At 36.1% G+C, this 18,693-nt stretch overlaps 2 protein-coding genes across 3 annotated transcripts; both read left to right on the top strand.

Moving 5' to 3' along the window:
* The first annotated feature begins 996 nt into the window (after nucleotides 1-996).
* LOC147565328 (protein JASON-like) lies at nucleotides 997-6,126 on the top strand. Of its 2 annotated transcripts, none has more exons than XM_086651811.1 (7): nucleotides 997-1,733; nucleotides 1,849-1,897; nucleotides 2,182-2,270; nucleotides 3,655-3,902; nucleotides 4,385-5,108; nucleotides 5,197-5,279; nucleotides 5,573-6,126. In XM_086651811.1, the coding sequence occupies exons 1-7, from the start codon at nucleotides 1,590-1,592 to the stop codon at nucleotides 5,679-5,681; spliced, it is 1,446 nt and encodes a 481-aa protein (XP_086507937.1). In that variant the 5' UTR covers nucleotides 997-1,589; the 3' UTR covers nucleotides 5,682-6,126. The 2 variants fall into 2 exon arrangements, with proteins under 2 accessions (XP_086507937.1, XP_086507936.1); XM_086651810.1 differs by having other exon boundaries at nucleotides 1,330-1,733; nucleotides 4,373-5,108.
* A 1,974-nt stretch (nucleotides 6,127-8,100) lies between these two features.
* Nucleotides 8,101-16,708, top strand: SWAP70 (Pleckstrin homology (PH) domain-containing protein). The gene is made up of 10 exons (XM_086651812.1): nucleotides 8,101-8,404; nucleotides 8,495-8,599; nucleotides 10,246-10,307; nucleotides 10,403-10,486; nucleotides 10,598-10,629; nucleotides 11,090-11,171; nucleotides 12,254-12,482; nucleotides 13,400-13,627; nucleotides 14,720-15,012; nucleotides 16,050-16,708. Exons 1-10 carry the CDS (start codon nucleotides 8,381-8,383, stop codon nucleotides 16,381-16,383), a joined length of 1,473 nt encoding a protein of 490 aa, XP_086507938.1. The 5' UTR covers nucleotides 8,101-8,380; the 3' UTR covers nucleotides 16,384-16,708.
* The last annotated feature ends 1,985 nt before the right edge of the window (nucleotides 16,709-18,693 follow it).

The raw sequence follows: 18,693 nt of genomic DNA, 5'->3' as shown, positions 1-18,693 counted from the left end.
TATGAAGCTTGAATGTTTGATATCAATGTCAAATTAAAAAATGGTGTATATGTATCAGAGTAAGAGAACCATTGGTTCTCCAACATATAAACCAAAAGGCAAAGATCAAATGATCGTTCTAACCCCATTTATGTCGTTGCATATTAACCTAAACCACAAGAAGAAGTTAAAAAAAATGACTCCTTATTTTATTTAATTTTGAATCATGTGAGACGTGTGAATCTTGTGTAGTAGGCAAGATGACAAAATCACATTTCTATAAAGGAAGAAAGAGCTAGTGAGCTACTAAAATACATGGAACTACAAACACAATTGGTAGAAGGGAGATTTTAAAAGGCCTCCCCGTTTTTGTTAAAAGGCCTCCCCATGATTTCGTTGACTTAGTAAAAATCCTTTGACTTAGCTTGGTTAAAGGGCCCTCCTCTTTGAATGGGTGAAAAAAACCCCCTTTAAAGGTGTATTTCACCCACATTTTCTCTCCTCCATCTCATTTTCTCTCTCTGCCACATCATTTGACCACGCCACATCATCATCTTCTCCGACAGTGTCGCCGGCCGGCTAAACTTCCGACCGGCGACCTTTAAAATTTTTTTTTTATTCTCTCTCTCTCTCTCTAAAAACAATTTTTTTTTTTTTTTAAACTCTCTCTCTCTCTATAGATCTAGAGAGAGAGAGAGCAGATCCATTGAAGGTCTGCGAACAGACCTTCAATGGATCTGCTTTCTCTCTCTCTAGATCTGTAGAGAGAGAGAGAGAGAATAAAAAAAAAAAAATTTTTTTTTGAAGGTCGCCGGCCGGAAGTTTGGCCGGCCGGCGACCCTGCCGGAGAAGATGATGATGTGGCGTGGTCAACATCACCGGTCTTGGGTTAAGTTTGACCTAACGGCGTTAACTTTGCCGTTAGGTCAAATATTGATGAAGGAGGTGCTCTTTTGTAGAGGGGGCCCTATAATCAAATGGGTTATAATGAGGGGCGCTTTTAGCGGGAGACCTTTTAACAAAAACGGGAGGGCCTTTTGAAATTTCCCTTGGTAGAAATAATTACAAGTCTACAACTACTTCATCACACTCACTGACGATAGTTGTTTTTTTTTTTTTTTTTTTTTGAAGAACACTGACGATATTTGTAGATACAAATACATCTAATTATGTTCGTTACCTCATGTCTGACCAACAAGTGTTAGATTTCGAATTCCGAAGGCAGTCAATAGCCATGTGGCATAGATTATTGATCTCATTATATTATCTTGCATTGAAAAGTATATCATCTTTCCCTAATTTTTAATAAATATTTTTGATTTACTTCCCTCGTTTTTAAACCAAATTTAAATTTCAAAAAAACAGCCCCACCAACAAACATCCTAATTTCCGTCTCATCCTCCACCTCCTCCTTTGTCCGTACACTTACATATATACTCTCTCTCTCTAAAAATCTTTCTTTCTTTCTCTCTCTACAAATTTTCTCTGTAATATTGGGAAATAGCTAGGGTTTAATAATAACCCAGCAGCTGGATTCAAAAATTCATACACTTTTAATCTTTAAGATTTCAAAATAGATTGAAAAGAATTCCAAGTGTTTTCTTATATACATGATATGTTCTTCAATTGACTGTGATTTAGGGTTTATCCTAAGATCAGTAAGGGGCATAATGAGTTGTTTCTTTGGTTGCTTTCGCGTCAAAGATGATAACAATAGACATCTCATTTCTGATGCGGTTTCTTCAAAGAATAGAGTATCCAAATTCCATCTCTTTCTTTTTTTTTCTTGATTTGCCTTTTCTTTTTGAATCTTTGATTATAAGTACTTTAGAAAAGCTAGATTCTTAACTTTTTGTTTGAATCTAATAGGATCCTTTGGTATCACGAAATCGGCTAGCATCTTTACTTCTTGCGGAAGGTAATTATCATATAAAGTTGATGATTTTCAAATTTTTTCTTGTTGAATCTTTATGGATCTGAAGATGTTAGTGTTTAATTTGATTTGATCCGATTGATTAGGGTTTATTTTCTACTATTTGAAGTAATGATCATGGTGGAATTAAAAATTTCGTAGCTTCATTTGATTGTTCCAAAAAGAAAATTTAGATGCTTTATTCCAAAATTTCATCTATTTGAAGCTGTTTTCATTTTTGAAAAAGATGTTTTATTGCTGAAGATTTGTATTGTTCTTGTTCATTGAAGATAAAGAAGGTTGTCCTCGCAAGGACAACACACACCATAGTCTGGAATCTCCTAATCAAACTACTACTGACAAGGAGCTGGTTGAAGAGGTGTGCATTTTGATCCATACCCTTGACTTTTCTTTGTGATCTTATGAATGTGCTTGGCTATCTTTGAAATGGGGATCCTTTTACACATATTAGATATAGCAGTTTGGTTGAGTTTTATCTTGTAGATGTAATATTTATTCAGTTCTACAATGGCATAGATCTAAGAAATGAAGTAAGCACGGCTAGTTGGCTACTTAAGTGTCTGCTTATGTAACAAGACGTTAAAATAGCAGAACAATAAAAATGAATCATTGGACAAACTAGGGTATGTCTCAATTAGCGAAGAGCGCAGTAATCAATGTTATGGTTAGCGATGTCCCCAATATCTTAATTTGACGAACCTTTTGAGTGACACAAGATAGTAAGATACTATATCTGCTCAATCTTCGAGTCAGGCATTCTAAAATTGGCTACCTAAACTCCAAACAAATATCCTATGAATTCAATTCTTGAACCATTTGAAGACCTTCTGAGGCGCTGTATTCTTCATTTCTTCTGACTGGCCATAATTCACCTGCCTGAAAAGAAAAAAAATGTGATGATCATGAACCTTTTAGTTTTCATTCGAGTAAGCTGGAAGACTGTTCTTAGCTTAGAATTGCAACTGCATACCTTCAGTATCAGAATATTAGTGTTTTAGTTGTCTATTGAGTTTGCTATCATGTCATATTTACCTTCTCTGAAAATTTTGGAAATCGAAACCTGTTGAAGACCCGTGTCATCATGCTCTTTCCTGCCCCTGTATGAAATTAAGTAAACGATTACAAGGTTTGACTGCATTCTAGATCCTTCTACTGCAGGATATAAACTTTTTCCAGGCGATGATATGAATGATCCACAATTAGTACAGGTTTATGTCTTACCAATCAGAATCTTATCGATCTGAGTCATAATGCTTAGATGAGGCTAGATGATAGGTGTACATGGACTAGGCTACTAAGTTCAATCGAAACTACAAACATCCTCATTGCCATCTGATGTGATAAATCTAGGTGTTAGTTTTTTACAAAGTCCCATGGATATGGAATGCGGTGATGATCAGGTTATTGATATATGAGATGCTAATGTTGTTTATGCTATCACAACATTGATAAATGATAAGAGCACTTTAATATTTGATATTCTCGTTAGAGATAATCAAATCTTTCATTTTTCCCAATGCTATACTGGGTACTGTCCATACAGGTAAGGCCAAGGTGGTGAAACTTGTGTTTGTCTCCGCAATGCTATATTTTCTTTCGTGTTCAAGCAGCACCTAGGGATCTTAACTGAGCATAGAAAAAGAAATCCTAGTCACTTAATGATTTCTATTTTATAACACCAGACTAATTCCTTAGCACTATTTTTTTTGTCTGATGGCTTATCTTTGTCAATATTTTTACAGGCCAAGTTTCTGAAATCTTGTGGTACGCTAGTCGAAACTCCTGCTGAGATTCGGAAAACTTCAGAAGGAGTGAATCAGCTGACACCCAGGGATGGAAATTCAGAAAATTCCAAATTTCATTCATGGCTCCCTAGTACATCTATCAAGAAGCTCGACTGGGAAGAGCAACCCAATCATACTTTTTCCCATGCAAAGCTCTGTGAAGAACTGGAGAGGGAGGCGGGTTCTCCAGAACATAAAACTAGCAGGTTTAAGTTTTATACTTTATATCTAAAAAGTTGTGCTATTTTAGAATATAAAAGAAGGATTCCGAGTTTTATAAGGACACTAAAATGAACATTCTGCTAAAGTAGCTGAAAACACGATCCAGAGTTACTATCTTTTACCGGACCCCTCTAATCAACCCGCTCTGTTGATTTTGATTTGATACGTTTTGAACTAATCCTACTGTCGATTGGGTAAAGAACAATTGAAAAAAAAAATAGAATACTTTTTTTTGAAACAAAAAATACAATACTTACAATGCCATATTTGCACTGGTTTTCTATTAGCATTAATGATCTTCCAAAGGTATCATTTGCAATGTATGCACATTCAGATTATATTTAGTTATTCTTGAGTGAGATGGATTGCTTTCTGCAACATTTGGGGCTCTCTGATCTTTGACTTCCGTTTCTTCCCGAAAACGTATGCCTATTGAACTGACATTGTCTGGTAGTTACTCAACCAGGTCTTCTGAAAGCAGTAGGTTTGGGAGTCCTGATGCATCAGACAAGGCACTAGAACTTATTGAAGATGGTACCCCATCTTCAGCTAATCCAGAGATAGTAGTCACTGAACGCATCAACAAGTCTGTGCAATTTGAATGTGACCCCTCAAGCATCGAAAGTTCAAAGCAGTCCGGTGACTCCACTGGCAATTGTGAAAAGTCAAAATGGTCTCCAAATCCAACCCCGCTAAAGCTAACCGAAGAAATGCAAACTCCCGGAACAGTTTATGCAACAAACTTAGAAAATTTTGCAAATGAGAAAAATCCCAGAATCAGGTCTCAGTATGTATACCCAATTCTAAACCCTGTTCAGGATTTTTCTCAGCTGAAAGTGCCAAAGGAGGTAGACTCTCTTAGCTCTGTTCCTGAGTTGAGTGAAAGCACAGGTCTTGAACATACATATGATTCTTACTCAAGGGTGTCAAAGATGGAGGAGTGGCAAGAAGCTAAAGTTGGTAAAAGTGACTCAAATAACAAAGTGGATGCCACAATATCTCCGAAAGATGAAATAGGTCATTCTGATGTATTATCTGGCAGCAAATCTCATTCAATTAAAACTCCAGATGCCGACAGACCTATTCTTGGGACTGTTGCTGCACACTGGAATAATGAAGAGCCTTCTCGTATCTCACCCAAATGGTGGGACGGAAATGGGATCCCAAACTCAACAAACAAATATAAGGAGGTAGTCTCGTTCTCGCCCTTTATTTTCTTTAGTTTTCCTAGTCATTTAACAGTTCTAAATGTTTCGAGAAACTCTGGTTTACCAACAGGACCAGAAAGTCAGTTGGCATGCAACACCATTTGAGGAGCGATTGGAGAAGGCGTTGTCTGATGAGAGTCTTGTTTTCGCAAAGTAACTATTCTCTCTCTCTCTCTCTCTCTCTCTCTCTCTCTCTCTCTCTCTCTCTCTTCTCTCCTAGTAGGTAGTTGCTATAAATTTTTATGCAGGGTTTTCTTTGTTACAATAGATTCAAATGCCCAATCCTTGTAGTAAACCATAACAAAAACCAAAGAAACTAGTTTCTAGTTTGTTTATCCAACAAATGCCCACCTAATGATTTGATCTAGTGCTACTTTTTGTCAAACTTCAAATTATGTCATTACTCGATCCGGTTAACTTATTAGAAGTTATTTCTTAATTCACAGGAAACCTCATGAAAGTAGACCGATAGATTTTGACGAAACAGAAGAAGGTGATACTGCTATTTCTCGGTTGCAACCCTCGAGCCATCCAGAATCGGTGACTTCCTTCTGATGAACATTTCAAGTGTTATTGATCTTTCACTATCTGCAATCATTTATCACACCCTATTTCTTTCCAAAGACAGTAAAAGACTTCATTACTATCATCATTATCATTTTACATCACTTTTGCTCGATAAAAACTACCTAGTAGATTTTTGTGGGTTGATATGAGTACTTAAATAGAGAAACTTTTCATTTCTATCTGTAGTTCCTTTGTTTTGAGCAGAGTTTGAGTACTGCTAGTGCTAGCAATGTATATAACAAACTTTTATCGTTCCCATTGTTGTGGAACTCGGTTTGTGCGCGGGAAAAGGGTATAGAAATCAGGCCTTTTGGATCTATATTGACCCTTCTATTCTTTTTTCTGTACTAGGTGTATCTAGATCTTGTTTTGTCTTCTTGAAATACTATTATTTCTTGTTGAAACACTAAAAATTGCTTGATGATTTTGTTTATATCTTTGCTTGGTTCAATTTGATCACTTGTTTATTCTTCATTAATTGTCTTGATCTCCAGACAGGAAAATAATTTGTCTTATAATGCTATCATAGGGTACATAAAAAAGAAATCCTTTATCGTATTTGAGCAGTCTCTGAACATATGTTTAACTAAAAATGTTGATGACACAGTTTGTAAAAGTGATAAAATCATTTAGATTTTTCTTGTAGCAGTCTCTGAACATATGTTGTTAGGCCGATGCCATATCCTATTTCTTGGGCAAATTCAAGTGTGCATCTCTAGTCTAGGAAAAGTTTGAGAACAGAAATTTTCCTGGGCACCTGAGTCGAGTTCTATCTGATGAAATAAACAGATCGGGCTTTAGTTCTGAAGTGCTACTTGACATCTCACTTGTGCCCAATTCATTGATATTTGTTCCACATTTCTCCCTTATTATATGTCTGCTTATTCAAGAACATCGAGGGAATATAAGTGGGTTAATCCATATCACTTGGGATGAAGTCTCATGGGAAAAGTTTTGGAAGAAACTCGATGTTGCTCCAAGAGTTCAAATGTTTATTTGGAGATTAATGATGAATGCCCTGCCAACGGAAGTGAAAGCGCTAAAATATAACCAGCTGGAATCTAAACTATGTCAACTATGTTACGAGAATGAAGAAGACAATGACCACTATTCATGAAGTGCAAATTTGCGAAAGAAGTTTGGTTTCGTTCACCACTTGGTTTTCGAATTGAGGCAGGGAAAACAATTGTTGAAATACTTCAACAATAGATCAGTCATAAAATAGAAGATGAAGGTGTTCAATTGAGTTTCTACATACTGTGGTACATTTGGAAAACAAGGAACAAGAAAGTGTTTGAAAACAAAGTTCCAGAGAGCATGAAGGTGATTGAAGACGCCATTAACATGTGGTCAGACTTTCAAAAGAGAGGAAAAACAAAAATTCCTCCTAATATAAAGAATGAAATCAAAGATGAGTTGAACAAGACTTGGAAACAACCACAATCCGATAAACTAAAGATCAAGGTTGACGGGGCACACAAAGAGTATAAAGGGGCTGCAACTTCTGTTATTAGAGTTGAAAATGGTGAGTTTATAGTAGCAAAAGCGATGTGGTTTAATACTAATTATCCGATAGAAACAGAAGCTCAAGCAGTTCTAGTGGGGATAAAGCTAGCGATTCAGCTGAACATAAAGGAAATAGAGTTGGAAAGTGATGCGATCAATGTGATCCAAGCTTGTACGGCAGAGGGGGCTTCGATCCCTTGGAAAATAAAGAACCTGATTACTGAGATAAAAAGAGAAGCTACAAAAATTGAAGCACTTACATTCCGACATATTTCGAGAGCGGCGAATAAAGTCGCTCAGGTTCTAGTTAAGAATGCTCTAGAGTTCAACATTTGTAAACAATGGAGGAAGACAAAAGTTCCACCTTGCATTGTTAGTGCATTAAGGTTCGATATAACTAATATTGTAATCGACAATCCTATTGATTAATAAAAGGCGATAGCCACCCTTCATCAAAAAAAAAATATCACTTGGGATGAACTTCATTTATAATGGTCTAGATTGTCAAAATCTCATAAGCATCAAAAAAAAAATATCACTTGGGATGAACTTCATTTATAATGGCCTTGCATATATGTGTTCATTTCAACAACGTCTGTAGGTGTCCCTCTTTTTGAGTAGCGCGTAAAAGGAGCCTCAGATAGTGTAAACCCTCACTCAGTCTGTCCGACACTCAATAACCAAATGCTTTGAGCCTTTGACGAACATTTTTTTTGAGAAATCTAGTACCATCTACGTTAGTCGTTACAAAGCATTGATTCTACCTCCTCTGGGAATCGAACCTAGAGTTTATGTCAACGCTCTCAACCACTTACACAATGCTTTGACGGACTTAGTTGGGTTTTGGATACTAGCATTCTACAAAGAACCTCCACGAGTGATGAGTCCACCCCGATAACTCTAAGCACATAAAATTCAGACTAGCCGATAGAGACCCGACCCGCACCGCTCCTGCAGTGCAAAAGAGTTTATCCCATTTGTTGCTAACATACGCTGTTTCGGACCAAAATGCGCTCTTTAGCAAAGATCTAAGGAAAGACTTGATCAGTTGTACCAAACTGTTCTTCAATCAAATTGAAACCTAACCTTCCTTCCTTCCCTGCTTTCTTAAACAATCAATCAAATCTCTTCTTTCTCCCATTCTCTGTTTATTCAGAATTTCTCCTCTTTCCCCCCACCCAATGGCTACCAACGGAACACACTCCGTAAGTTTCTCTCAAATGAATTTTAGGGTTTTTTCTTCTCTCTCTCTCACCTGAATCTCTGTGAATTTATCGAAATTTTTTATGTTTCAGGGAGAAGGAGGTACTGAAAACAGTTTGGAGAAGATCAAGAAGCAACTCTCTTCTGGTTCTGGAAAAAATTTGTTGCAAGGACCCATCTTTAAGCGTTCTGAAACTGTACAAATCTCACTTTTTTCATTTATAATCAGTTTCTAATTCAGTATTATTTCCTATTCATTTTTTTAGAAAATTTACTTTGATTGATCTTATACTTTGCTAGACATTTTTTGCTCAATCATAGAAGGGGAAAAGCATGATTTTGATGTGCTTAATCAAAATGACACAACCCTACAATATCGTAATACAGCTGACCACTCGAGACAAAAAATATTGTCACTAGGCATGCCAAGTACAAGTTAGATTTTCGGATATCCATTGACATGCCTAACTGTTAGAATATCCGATAGGAACCCCATTTGACCAGTTCGGGCTGGTTTGGATCGGTCGGTTGGACTATTTCTGACACCCAAACAAGTTTTCTAAAACCAATAGTTTAGCGAGCGCAAGCTTTTTGTCACTTGCCTAAAGTTTTTTAAGCTTTAAATTACCATGGGCCTCTTAGGCAAATAGTAAACTATAGGTTTTGTTGTTTCTGACATGTAACGATTCGCGAAGTTTCACATCCACACAGATCAGTTTGGGGAAGTGCTAATGACGATCATTGTACCTCTACTGCTAATGATGATAAGATGAGTTTACTCATGAGCTAAAACATGCAAATGCCAACCAAAGCAGTTGGATTCCTGAGATACTCGGGCACTCCTGTTGGTGAAGTGCAAGTCGTGTTTGGTGAACTTGGTTGGAGCTCATTTTATTATTATTTATTTATATCCCCTATTTTTAGAGTGAGAAAGATAGTAATATGAGAGGAAGGAGAACAGTAAAATTTTTTATATGATTGCCAAGTGACTTCCCTAGGATCATTGTCCAGCCACCCGACCGACCGAGCCCGGATATTTAGATGCCAAACCCCCTCAACATGGGCCAAACTCACCAATCTTAGTGCTCGTTTTGGATTGTTTGGCTCATATTTCACCTCACTCCCGTGTCCTGAGGCTTGTTTTAACTTTTTGATAAACAGTTGGCGAGCATTAAGTAATCAGGTTACCTTATTTGATATTTTGATCTCATGATCATAAGCCACAATGGCAATAATAGGATTCATTTTGCTTTCCTCTCATCATACTGGGGGGTGCACTAATAATTTCGTCTGTCCTACATATGGGATTTTGAACTTGAGGATATTGACCAAACCCCATGGTCTGTTTGATTAAGTTTCTCTGTAATTTATATGGATCACTTGGAGGAAACATAACATTATTCCCGTTGTCAATGAATAAGCATTTTACATTTTTTGTTTTTTTACTAAATCAACATTTTTTTCTGTATTGAGAATGCAATTAATATTCACTAGCTAAATTAGTTCATAATTTGAAGTAGGATTCTGTGAACCATGCAATTTACAAGCCCTACTTAAGTATGGGATTGTGTCTTTGTGCTGCCCAATAAATCGAGTTGTGGGTGCAGTTGGAGTTTGTCCTATTATAGCGGCTAAGTTCTCTATACCGCTTTTATTTCTTCTTGTTTGATCATCTCCGTACTGTTGCTTTTTCTGGTTACTAAACTCATAACCCCTGTGTATTATCTTATCTCTACCCCTTTCTGAGGATGACTTCGTGGTAATGAGTAATACTGAAGTTGTTTGACCTCTATAGAATTGTCACATCTATTTCTGATTTATCCTTCCTTTAATTTGTGAGCAGCTGAAGAAATGGAACGAGAGATGGGTGATATTAGACCCAACCACTGGAAAAATGGAATATAAGTAAGATGCAAGATTGTGCTCGAAGTGTTTCGAAAATTACATCATAGTATTCATAAACCATATTGCATCTCAACTGCATAATGTTTGTGCTTCAGGACTCGGAGAAATGAGGCAATTGTCAAGGGGACCATTATATTTGATGCAAATAGCACAATCACAATGTCTCCTGTGAACTTTCAGTAAGGCTAAAACGTTGTACCCTGCTGTATCATTTCCTCTACAAATTCTTAGTGGTTTCTTTCTATGGGCTTAGATGCTTGCTGATCAGTTTCTACTTATACATGTTGCAGTGGTCTACCGAAGTATGATGGCTGCTGTTTTTGTATCCTTTTGCAATAAGATCTTATTTGCAGTTGGTGATGGATACATTCTTTTACTTTGAACAAAATGGGTCTGCTACCAATTTGATAGGTGATGATAGAGGTTTATAGGTGATGATATTTCTTGTTAGTGAACTCAAATAAAATAAATATTTAACTAATTAAAATATTTATTCCTAAACTCTACGAAACCTAATTCTCTAAACTTTAAAATTTCTAAAATACTATAAATTAAATGAACTAAGACCTATTTATCTGGGACTGGGAGGTTTGTAAACTATTTCTAAATCAGCACTAGGAGACTCTAAACTGTAATTAAAGCTAAACATATGATCAGCTGGCTTGACTGGTTGGAATTTTGGATTATATCAATGGGTGTCCAAATTTGAGTCAGGGTTTATAATCTTAAAGCTGATTCCTGGTTCCGTACTACGTTGTGTACCTCTTAACTATGCGTACTAGATATCGCAACCCCACAGAAAAAGGACTACTTTCTTTGCGCTGAAACTCCTGGTGCTGCTCGGGCTTGGGTATCCACTTTACAGTAAGCTTTGTAGCTCTGTTTGTGCCATGATAACTGTTAATATAACTCGTACAGCAGCACTTCTACTTCTTTATTTCTTATTGTACTTGTAGTTGTTTGTTAACATATTAATACTTCATATTTCTTTCAGTTTATATTGCTTACTGATAACTAATTACTTATCGAGATAGGATCAGGAGACATGATTTAGGTGACTCATACTTGACATGATTTTGCATAAGGGTCCATATGGAGATGATACAATGACTGAATTCTGGAGGGTGGATGTACTCACTATTGACCATGTAGATGATCATTGCTAGAAATTGCACCAAGTTAAAACTTTTAACCCCTATAAAGAGGCAACACTTTTGCAGACAGTTCATAAAGATTCATGTTGAAACAAAATGTGTGGTACATAAGTGCTAGATTAAGGTGGTCGTAATGAAAATTATCTGTATAATTAACAAAAGATCCCCCCATGATTTGATCATGTTGTAATCAGCCCCAAAAAATTTATGTCAACTACCAAATATCTTCCTAAACATATCTGCTGATCTTATCTCTAAGTTGTATACTTTTATAAAGTAATTAAACTCCTTAGGCAACTTAACAATGACATAATCTGTCTTGTAAGAGAAACATGTAGCCTCTATTATGTTGACATTCTTTAGGCTATCATTTTATATGAGATTGTGAGTTTTGTTTAATGAGAGTAATATCACTGTTTCACGTTCTGAAACCAACCTTCAATCTGAAGACTATTTAAATCTTAAATGTATACCTGTGACTGGGTTCTTCTGCAAATATTGTTGAAGGGAGTAAGGGACAAATGATTAAGTTGTATGCTGTTTTACACAAGGGTCGGAATGATTAGAGTTCATTAGGATTTGTGTGATGTTTAGGATTTCAAGAATATGTAGATCAAAATAGTCTTCTTTTTATCTTGTCCAAGTTGTGATTTTTTTTTTCCTCAGATAATCAAGGCTAAAAACTTAATTCATTTCTTAATTTAAAAGAACAGTGTTTAGATTTGGTTCTTAGCAAGTATTATTTATTTACCTATATATTTATTCATTTACCTGTCTGAATTTCAACCACAGGGCGACACAGTTAGTACTAAGGGCTCATAAAGAAGCTGTGAATTCCTTGAGCGGAAATGGTTCCGCAAAATTGGGAACTGTTGCAACAGTAGTTGCTGCTGCCAACTCAATGGCCCTGGAATCTTCTAAAGAAATTGAAGCAGCTATGAGGATATCCATGAGGGCGGCTCTGGGCATTATGCCAAATAGAACGAATGAAGGCCAAATGGACGATTTGGCCATCATGACGGTACGTGGTTCGCGAGATAGCATATTCTCTGGGCTCCATATTTATTCTTACTTCGTTTCTAGATATCTTTGAAATTCCTCACGATAGATTTATGGTTGGCTGGTGCACTACTGCATCCTATGTAACATGAACCCAGTACCCTTTGGTCTAAGTTGTTGGGGGCGAGGTCGGACCGGGGTCAATCCGGAACCCAAATGATGCAAGCCAATACTTCACCACCATTTGACCAAGTTTGTACTAACTCAGATATATATATACACACACATTTATATTAATGTGAACACACCCACTTATATTGATGTGAACACACCCACTTATATTGATGTGAACACACACACTTATATTAATGTGAACACGCACACACTCACACACACGCGCACACACTCACACTCACATATGTATACATGTATTGTTAGTGCAGTAACCATGTTCAACTTGTACCAACAATGTTATCATAATACATTCCTATAAAAAATTGTAATAAAACTATATTATTTCAAAGAACTGTGATAAAATTCAAGCAACCTAATTGGATCGTGGTAGAGCTTGTTCTATTTTTAGGGAAGCAGCAATTTGGATGAAAAGATCTTTAGGGATGGGCCTGTTTTTGCATCCCACAAATATGGACACAGATATTATATATAAGATACAGGGTCTAATGCTTCTAGTATAGATACATATTATATGGTACCGTAAAATACATTATACTATACTTGCAAGATTTAGATGCTGGACATTTTCCATATAAACCATATAATTTTCATTACCTTAAAGTTCAGTGGACATGTTCTGTGGCCATAGTACTTTGATTTATGTCTTTCTAGTTAAACAAAGTGGGAAATATACGACATTTTTTCACTTCTTTACAAGGAAAAACCGAGAGATCTCTTTACAAACCCAGAATTATCATTTTGCAGGAGACATTACGGGTCAAAGATGAGGAATTACAACACTTGGCTAGAGATATTCGTGCACGGGATTCAACAATAAAAGAAATTGCAGAAAAACTATCTGATACTGCAGATGCTGCCGAGGCTGCAGCTTCTGCAGCTCATGCAATGGATGAGCAAAGAAGAATTGCTTTTGCAGAAATTGAGAAGCTGACAGAAGAATCAGAGAAGCAGCTGCAGTCATCCATGTTGAAGGTGCCAATAAATTTTCCGTCTCTGATGATTAATTAGTCTACTACCGCTCTTAAAGTATAAATCCTGTATAAGGTTTATTATAAAATGGATCCTCCAAAATACAATCCTGGCTTTGTGTTAAGTTTATACTTCTGATGAAAGAGTAACTTCTTCAACATTGTCATTGTCATTCTTGCCAAACTACCACAGCCCTTAGTAGATTTTCTCGTGTTGGTCAACTTCAGGTTGGAATAGCATTAAATAAAATTACATAACGCTAAAGAAGTTCTGCATTAAATCTTTAGCTGCTGTCTCCTACACATTTGTCCCTATTTAACTTTGTAACATGGAAAACATCAAGCGAGCACCAGTATCCTACACCCGTACATGGTGTCAGATGCGGTGAGGGGAGCAAATACCAAAACTAGGATACAGCCCGTACACATGTATTTACTTGTTTTAGTTATAAGGTACTCTAATTTACTTACAAGTTTTTGTTTTTTTATCAACCATTGTCACATTAAACAGAAAAGACCTTAACCTAAGGCCATTTTATAGTCCTCTGTCCTAATACAGTTATTTGCAAATACTCCAAGATGTACCCCAAAAATCCCACATTACACTTACTGAAGTCAAGAATATCCGAATATTCGGATTGCCAAAAAAATAGTTAAAAGGAGTATCCATGTCAGTAGTTGCGAATTATTTGATGAATCAACATAACAGAATATGTACAGTGTACTAGTATATAATCTGCACCACTTTTGGAACATAGTTCCTGAGTATACTTACCTGTGCACCGGTCACCAACTAACCCACTAGTTAAAAATACTAATAGTTCTTCGTCTCTTACCATTAGTTTCTGTCAGGATTGTTTTATATCCAATACCTTTAATGGATTGATCTCTCTCCCATTTATGAACTGATTATGGTTGTTCAATTCTTCTTCCATTTACTTTGTGTACCATGATAACTATCTTCAGCGGACATGATTGAATAATCCGTAGTTTGCTCTTCAAAGTTCAAACATGTTTCTTATGAACTCGTATTAGAACCTAATGATTTTGATCTAAATTGCTAATTTTTTGAATCTCCGTGTCATTTGTTGTGTAGTTGAGAGAGTCAGAAGCAAAAGCTACGGTTCTATCTAAAGAGCGAGAGCAACTGTTGCAGCAAAGAGATTCTGCCCTTAGGGAGGCACACCTATGGCGTACTGAACTTGGAAAAGCTAGAGAACAAGTTGTTATATTAGAAGGAGCCGTTGTTAGAGCTGAAGAGAGGGCCAGGGTTGCGGAGGTAGATGCTGAAGCTAGGGTCAAGGAGGCTGTGGGAAAACAGTTGGCTGCTGTAAAAGAAAAAGAAGAGCTTCTAGCATATGTTAGTATGTTGCAAGAGCAAATAAAAAGGTTTCATGTCCAAACTTCTCTTTATTACTTTGACCTAACTATTTGAGAATACTTATTATGATTATCTGACCACATTATGGGGCTGGTGATGACTTCATGCCGCATCAGCTAATATATACAGCTATTTATAATATCTGTATACTTTTCTCTTTTCCCTTTATTAATACCCTTTACCCCATATGCCATTGTTTCAGACTATTGGAGGATCGTAAGGTTGTTTCTGTTTACTATCCTCCTTTTCATATAAGCCGACATGCCATGAACACATTAACTCCAGGGTGTCAGCAGTAGGGATGTAAACACAAAGGGTTTTGCGACATGTCACCCCTTCCCCAATTACGTCCTGTTAATAAACAGGTCGGGAGCGATGGACCTGATATTGGTCAGTTTTTGATTCCCAAACCAGCCCCATCTGTAAATGGATTTTCCCAACCTGACCCATTTGTTAAAAACACTTATTTAGTTTAAAATATAGCTAAAATATTAAGTCATTAGACATTATTACACAAGTATTTAAGATATTATTTGGAGAATACTTCAACTAATTATGTAGGATGATCAATTGATTTTTCTGTGAGCATTTTTTTATATATATATATATATATATATTAGTTATTATAATTTATATAAGTATATCATTAAATACATAAAGTCTTGCTAATGGAGATGGAGTGGGTTTCACTAGCAAATCCAACTCCCCTCCCCCCAACCCCAATCTCGTCTGGTTTAAATTCCTAGACTATTCTCATCTAGTTTATTGAACGAGTTGTTGAAACCCGTTCCATTAGGGGTGGGTACCCAACAGATTGACCCGAGTTGCCGTCCCCTATATGTCAGTTTCTGTGGTCCATATCACACACTAGTTTTATTTCCATTTTCGTTTTCCATTTGCATAATTCAAGTGTTGCTAAATCATGTTTCCGATTTCTTGAACTCCTTCAGTGAAAGCATAAGTATTCTAGTTTAAGTGGTGCTCTTTAATTTGAGATCTAACTTCTTAATATATTTAACTGAGAAATTACTTCTAATTCCCACAGACAAGAAGGAGAAACTAAGCAAGTCTTCGAGGAGAAAACTAAGTCCTGCTCTGATTCAAACACTCCTCTAACAAAGCACGTCGATTTATCAGAAGAAAATGTGGATAAAGCGTGTCTTAGTGTTTCAAGATCAGTCCCACTTACAGGTGATCAAGAAAATCTTCGATCGATTGGTGATGGAGAGTGGAGTGATATTCAGGCAACAGATGCAAGGATTGCGGATGTTAGAGAAATTGCTCCGGAAGCAGAGGGAATCAGTCTGGATATTCCAGTGGCCAGTTTACCGGCCACTGACCACCATGAACATGAAGGGAACTCATTCAATCAGCCTTGATACTTACAAGGCCTCATCTGTTCCTGAAGTAGAAATAGTTTCAAATGATCTTTAATGGCCTCCTCCAAAAACACTTCTGCTTCATGGGGTGAAAGTGTGAATGTGTGATAGTCGCATAAGTTTGATTCTGTCGCTCTAGAATCTGTCCTGAACTTCTGCGAGACTTCGAATTCCAAACTTTGAAGGTACTTATATTTAAAATAAATCTTTTGATGCTCCTCGGTTTTTTGTGGATGTTTCAACTTGTTTTATGTTAAACCATGACAAAGATCTTGTATTAGATGTCTGAATGAAATTATACGTAAAACTTCTTGCGCTCGGTCCATATTTGCTACCATTATCTCAGTGTTTACAAACAGTGAATATTCATATACTTAATGAATATAATGATCACAACAAATTCCAAATTCCAATGTCCAATTGACTAGGAAACGTTTCGGTAAGTGTGAACAGTTTTTCACATAAAGAAATATTTGGGTTTAATATTCAGTCTAATTCATTAAAACATTGACAACAACTTCACTTCATATCATGAACTCGATTATTTAGTAACCCTCTAGCATTTACTATTATGGTATCATACATCCATCTCAAATTCTAAAAGAAGCCGTTTCACTCTATGGTTGTTGTGCTCAGTAAAAATAAGTACTATTTGAACCTGTGAGCATGATAACATACAACAATACATTTCAGATGGACAACTTCGCTTGCTTCATTTCCTTGTGGTGTGGGATTCAGGAAATTAGATCGATAGCTTGGTTTTAATTATAGTTTGTTTAACTAAAAGTATTCTTTTTGGTTAAAAATACTATTTCTTGCAATTCTTTTGTTAATAGTTGTAATGCAAACATCTTGCAAGTTACGAAAAATACTTTGAAAACTAAAGACTAGAAAAAATTGAGTAAATCTTTTCACCAAACGAAGTGTACCTAGAAAAAAATTATAAATTATGAAGAACTTATAAAGAATTTTGATTAAATTTCCCCTGTGAAATTCATCTAAAAAAAGCAACATGGCCTAAAAACATAATGATTAGATGCAAAATTCAACTATTACGAAGAAATGAAGAGATTAAAGCATAACTAATGTCAATCATGTTGTGTCTATTTCAAGAGTCAGATGTGATCATCATAGGAATAAAAAAGGCAGGGAACAAGAAAAATCGACAGATTTCATACCAAAATCTAATGTGGCTTGTTATGATTCGTGTTTCCGATGATTTTGATCCACTGAATAGGGAATCGTGATAACCCACGTAAAACTTTTACCTAGAGTCTACCTAGTTTTTCTTGTTCGTTGACTATACTCATTTGAAGTTGTCGTCCAAGTTGATAAGACAGAATCATATTACAAAGTGCACTGAAAAGTAGTAATTTATAAACCCTAATCTCGTAGTGCATAAACCTGGATAATGTTTTCTTTTTGTTGAACTAAACCTGGATAAGTTTACCAAGAAAGAAGTTTACTTTTCTCAACATTTTCTAAAAAAAAGTTCATAGCCCATGCACAATCTAGAACAACCCAAACTGCTGCCTCGTTTAGTCGAGTCTCGAGATCTGGCGAACAGATTTTAGTTTTTTTATGAATAAGTCTTTTAGGGTGTGCTGGGATGTAGTTTACTCGCTGACTGATCAAGTGTCAACCCCACATGGTGATTACATTTGTGTTTTTGTTTAGTGGTGATCACATTTGTTAGGCTTAACTTTGAGTGGTTCAGTGGTGAGAGAGAAATGCCCACAAGTCTGGTATCTCACGTCTTCACTTGAGTCCGATGTGGTCTTTCGATGTTTGAATACGATGATGAGTAATACTCAGCCGACTCACTAGATTTAGTGGGCGTGTGTGATTAAAGGTTACACGAGGTCTCATCCAAGCGTCGGACCAAAACACTCGACATTTACCTCCCATATTATCTCTCTTTCTTTTGATTTTAGAACTCTATTTATAAAAATATGTATATGTTTTTATGTTAAGCTATTTTGAATGTTAACTCTGATTTATATTTAACACCTAATTCAACATAATATAATAACGACGACAATGTTATAATTCGTTTAAAAGAAAATATTTATAACATAAAGTTCTTACTAAATTTTTTTATGTAGTATTTCGACCTTGCAGTTTTGTTTTTCATTATGCTCATATGAAGTGCATAATATTCACAAAGTGAATAATATAGATTACTAAAAGATAATTAACGAATTATAAAGTAAAACTAAAAAGAAGGAAAAAGAAGAAAGGTTTAACATATCAAATCATAAATGATCTAAATTTAAGCGTTGAGAGAGATTCGAAGGTGGATAGTTAGAA

The sequence above is a fragment of the Eschscholzia californica genome, unplaced genomic scaffold (genome assembly GCF_041429995.1).
Source record: "Eschscholzia californica isolate CP2 unplaced genomic scaffold, dmEscCali1.0.p SCAF_1, whole genome shotgun sequence".
Classification (NCBI taxonomy): domain Eukaryota; kingdom Viridiplantae; phylum Streptophyta; class Magnoliopsida; order Ranunculales; family Papaveraceae; genus Eschscholzia; species Eschscholzia californica.
This window is presented reverse-complemented; position numbering and strand designations above follow the sequence as displayed.